Below are 4597 nucleotides of genomic sequence, written 5' to 3' on the forward strand. Positions count from 1 at the left end.
ATATGCAGGTTATACTCAGAGTCCCAGTGCTATAATCATGTGCGTTAATTATGTTCCTGAAGGCGGGGTTTTAAATTGCATTTGCCGTCGGCACATAGGAAACAATTGTTCTTTTGCACGTTTAAATATCCTATTACGATCAGATAAGAAAAGATTGTAATTAACTGATTGAATTTAAACCTTACATGTTTTAAACCAGATTTCAGGTTTTAGTGTATCAGCAAGTTGTTTTCTCATATACGAAAATACCTGTTCTTTATGAAATAGCCACTTAGTTTCTTTGGGACAATTCTTTGCAAAATTATCGGTGAGATGGCAACATTGAAGAAGATTGATCAAATTCAGCTTGCAAATTGGATTGGTAGAGAATGTCACTTCGATCTTCTTTACGCAGTGAGCAGAGATGGTTGTACCGGTGCGAAATTCCACGAACTATGTGACAATAAAGGACCCACTGTGACTGTCTTCTTCAATGCAGACGATAATGTTTATGGTGGATATGCATCTAAAAGCTGGACAAGTAACTCAGAATGGGTAAATGACAATGTTGCCTTTTTATTTAAGCTGTACACCAAAAACATGTGGAAGCCACAACAATTTACAAATAAATGTAAAGACCAAACATTTGCATGTGAAAATAAGTGGGGACCGTGGTTTAGAGAGTTGCACAGTTTCAAAAGTCCTATCGAGAAAAAAACAAATGTTTATAATCTTGATAAGGAATCTCTCTTTAATGGAGAATTCTTTAACATAGAGAAGGAAAATGCAGGATCCATTGCTTCTGGACACAATAACGTGAAGGATTTGGTTGTTTACGCAGTGCTTGGTAATATTTTAAAATACCTCTACCAAAGAGTCTAGTGCCACCAAGACACTTATTTAAACACAAATTAATATATCTGATGAATGCATAACTCGAAACTGTTTTGGTAAAAACACAATCCCAAGTCTTTATATCTTTTTTAGATGGACCTGGCTCTCTCACTCCATGGAGAATTCCTCCTTTATGGACATTACAGGTGAGAGCTAGTTTCCTTAATGTACACAGTCTCCAAGTTCTTTTTATCTAAAATGTTGGAAACACAGTTTTTAATACATACAGTTTTTAATACATGCAGTGTAGTTATGCAGCTAAGATTTTTCATAACGTTTGATTCGAAGTAAAACATTTCAATTATTTCAGAGGTGATGCGTCGGCCGGGAGGGTTGGGGGGGGGGTGGCTCTTACTTTCTATCTTTCAAATACATAGTCATATGTACATTATTTTCATTTGAATACAAATAAAATATTGAAATTATTTGGTAAATCAAATTTTACATTTTAGATTAATACATACATCATTTAAACGTTTTTAAATTATTGTACATGTGTATCAATTTTTTATCGCTGGCTCTCAGGAATTGGAAGAGCAGCTTTTAAATGTACTTTTTTATTCCTTTTAGGCTTGTCAGGATTTAAAAGACTTTATTTCGACGTATCAACCTCCTAAGGACCTAGATGTTCCTGACGTCAACATATTGCTTGTAGGTGCGGTTGGAGCAGGAAAGTCTAGTTTCCTTAACACAGTAAACTCTATTTTCCATGGAGATATAACATCACGCGCATGTACAGGAAGTTCTGACCACAGCCTAACAACAAAAGTAAGGAAATTTGTGTGAAAAATATTTCCTCATATGATCTAAATTTAAAAGTTTACATTATTTTTACATCATATTTAATGAAATAAAATTGTTTCACAAAAATGAGGAAAGTAAATTGGAAACCCTTATTTGAATCATTTATGGTAAAATATCTTCAGAGTGACTGCCGTCTTAAAGCTTGTTCTTTATGTTACAAATCATAATTAACAAAAATAAATAGATACTCTGTAACTAAATTAATAGTCATGAAACAACACCTTTTGTACATTTTCCAAGCTTAAAATATAACACAAAAAACCGATGTGAATAGATTGCTTCATTTGTAATATAGTATTTTCACAATTAGTAGTGAATGAAAGACACCATTTTTTAAAAATTTTACCTAAATCATGAATAGGGATATTCTTTCAGTGACCAATGTATTAAAAAGATCAATGCAATCAGAACTGTTGCAAAACTTGTGCAACCAATGTCATATAACAATCATTGCGTGTATAAACATGTACCGAAAAAATCATACACTTGTACGATATGTCCCTTTTAAGCTTCACCGTTTTACTAATGCTTTCCGTTTTATTTAGCTTCAGCAGCTGCGGGTTCGAGATCCATCCTCAGGATCTTATATGCATGTCCGACTTTTCGATACTCCTGGCATAGAAGAGGACCTTTCAATCAAACAAGAAGACATTGGCTTTATCCTTGATGGTCATCTTCCAAATCAATACAAGGTAATGGGTTTCTTTGCATATACATTTTTCTAATTTTGGAGATAAGATGTAAAAAAAAATATACAGTAAATAGTTATTGTTTTGGGGGATTTTACAGTATCATGCCAAATTCAGATGATATATTAATATGCAAAGCCAGATGTTTAGGGAATTTTGTTTCAGTTTTTTCTATGTATAGAAAATATATTTCATTCATGAATGGAGATAACGAATAGCTTTGAAGTTCAAAAGTCCATTAACCTGTACAAGTCAGAAGTAGGGCAAACACAAGTCGACTTTTCAAAAAAAGTGGGATCATGTGTCTTTGAGGAGTGAACATCCACTTATCACACAAACAGTGTACCCCTTTTCATGATCGGGTAATATCAGAAAAATCCGTTTACAATTCAGTGTTTAAATAATACATACGTACATTCTTTAATAAATGGCTCAAGCCAAGCAATATTCGCAAATAAAAAAATGCAAATATCAGAAAATAACTATAAAAATTTGGGGTTTTTTTTTGTTGTTTCTTGTTTTATTGCAAGTTATGAGCTATATTAGCTATTATAAAATGTTCATCTTCAAATTTGTTTAACCCATTCTCACAAGCCTCTCCAGATGTACCTATTTTAAGCAAGAGACCTCAATCAAAGATAAAATTCCGGTGACTTATGTGATTGATGCTAGTACTATTGGAGAAATAAAGCCAGGCGTTTACACACACTGGTGTTATCAAAAGACTCATTGTAGACAGAGGTGAATGTTTAAATATAAACCTTATATCTTAAATTAATGATCTTTATGTAATATCGTTGAAATGCTTGAAAGTGATTTTATTACAAGGTATAAAAGTCATTTAAAAATTCTTAATGATTTAACTCGGGAAAATATGATTCAATTTTATTTTTTTTTTTTATCAATAAAAAATTTAAAGGTTCTAAATAGATGAACTGTATTTCTTTTTTTTCCAGGTTTTCCCTTTTGGTTGTCCTTTTAACAAAATTGGATAAGGTGTGTCAGCTTGTGGAAAACGATATCACAAACATCTTTAAAATTGAAATGGTAGAAGGAAAAGTCAATGAGGTTGCACAAATGATAGCCATCCCTAGATCACACGTTCTTCCGGTTAAAAACTACAAAAAGAAACCGAATTGCAAACTGAAATAAGCATACTTGCCCTACATGTACGAGCGATGAAACAAATTCTCACATTTGCCAATGATTACTTTGAGAATTACATGGATATGGCAGTCATCCCAAACAAAACCTTCGCTCAGTTTAAAAGCAATGACTGATCCGTGTAAAACAGACTGAAGCATTTGTTTTCCTAATCTTTACATTCATTTCAATTAAAACAAGCAAATTTAAAGAATTGTGGTCCACCGCTTTCGGTGTTTTTGTGGGTGAGATGTCATTTTTATGAATATTGTGTCAAATATGAACGCTTTATCATATGTCCTTTAGAAATTATAACCGATTTTTTTAAAAGGTCAATCGTAAAGATCAAGGGCTAAGATATCATACCATGCTCGGAAATATCTGATTACAGGTACTGAACATGTCAAATAGGAAACCCCATCTTTTCTCAATATAAGGAACAAGATGTGTTTGTGAAACCCTGATGACCGCGTATGGCAACATAGCAAAGATTAAATTTTTCTCAAATGCAAAACATATATGTATATTTTACTCAAAGTAGGGTCTTCCAACAAGAAATACAACTGTGAAATACGAAATCCCTAGCATCACCGGTTCAAAAGTTATGGCCGGGATAAATTTTTGAAAATAGGTCAAACTCCATGGTCAAAGGGCAAAAGTTGTAGGTTTCTTAAGAAAGGTCTTGCCACAAGTATTACATATGTGAAGGATAAAAATCTCAACTGTTCAAAAGTTATGGCGAGGTGGGTCAATCCCCAAGGTTAAGGTCATTCTTGATATCCAAGGTCCTGTCGGAAGGTTTAAAATTTGTAAAATATGAAAGCCTTAGCACTAACCCTTCAAAAGTTATGGTCAATTTTGTTTTTTAATAGGTTAAATTTCAAGGTTAAGGTCAAGGGGTAGATTTTTGAAATTCAATGAAAGGTCTGCTCAAAAGGATAACAAAAGTAAAGAATAAATTAAAGCCCTAGTTTATACTGTTAAAAAATTATGGCCAAATTTAAAGTCATGATTTGAACAAAGAGTAAAATATATTACATATGCAATCTACAAATTTGTCTGAAGCGGATAATTTCATGCATCGTGTG

The 4597-nt window shown here is 32.8% G+C and overlaps 1 protein-coding gene across 1 annotated transcript; it reads left to right on the top strand.

The window, feature by feature from the left end:
• Positions 1-258: 258 nt before the first annotated feature.
• On the top strand, positions 259-3518 carry LOC134277858 (interferon-induced protein 44-like). The gene is made up of 6 exons (XM_062760155.1): positions 259-826; positions 967-1019; positions 1444-1641; positions 2223-2369; positions 2986-3107; positions 3323-3518. The coding sequence occupies exons 1-6, from the start codon at positions 313-315 to the stop codon at positions 3516-3518; spliced, it is 1230 nt and encodes a 409-aa protein (XP_062616139.1). The 5' UTR covers positions 259-312.
• The last annotated feature ends 1079 nt before the right edge of the window (positions 3519-4597 follow it).

This window comes from Saccostrea cucullata, unplaced genomic scaffold (genome assembly GCF_032062105.1).
Source record: "Saccostrea cucullata isolate Sc308-1 unplaced genomic scaffold, CSIRO_AGI_Scuc_v1 ctg6447, whole genome shotgun sequence".
NCBI lineage: Eukaryota > Metazoa > Mollusca > Bivalvia > Ostreida > Ostreidae > Saccostrea > Saccostrea cuccullata.

What these genes read in the sequence shown, in the direction of transcription:
- LOC134277858 (XM_062760155.1), top strand. Translation starts at nt 313, where the DNA reads ATGGCAACATTGAAGAAGATTGATCAAATTCAGCTTGCAAATTGGATT. An exon ending in GGTTGTTTACGCAGTGCTTG is followed by an intron (nt 827 to 966) that starts GTAATATTTTAA and finishes TATCTTTTTTAG; the next exon opens with ATGGACCTGGCTCTCTCACT. An exon ending in ACCACAGCCTAACAACAAAA is followed by an intron (nt 1,642 to 2,222) that starts GTAAGGAAATTT and finishes CGTTTTATTTAG; the next exon opens with CTTCAGCAGCTGCGGGTTCG.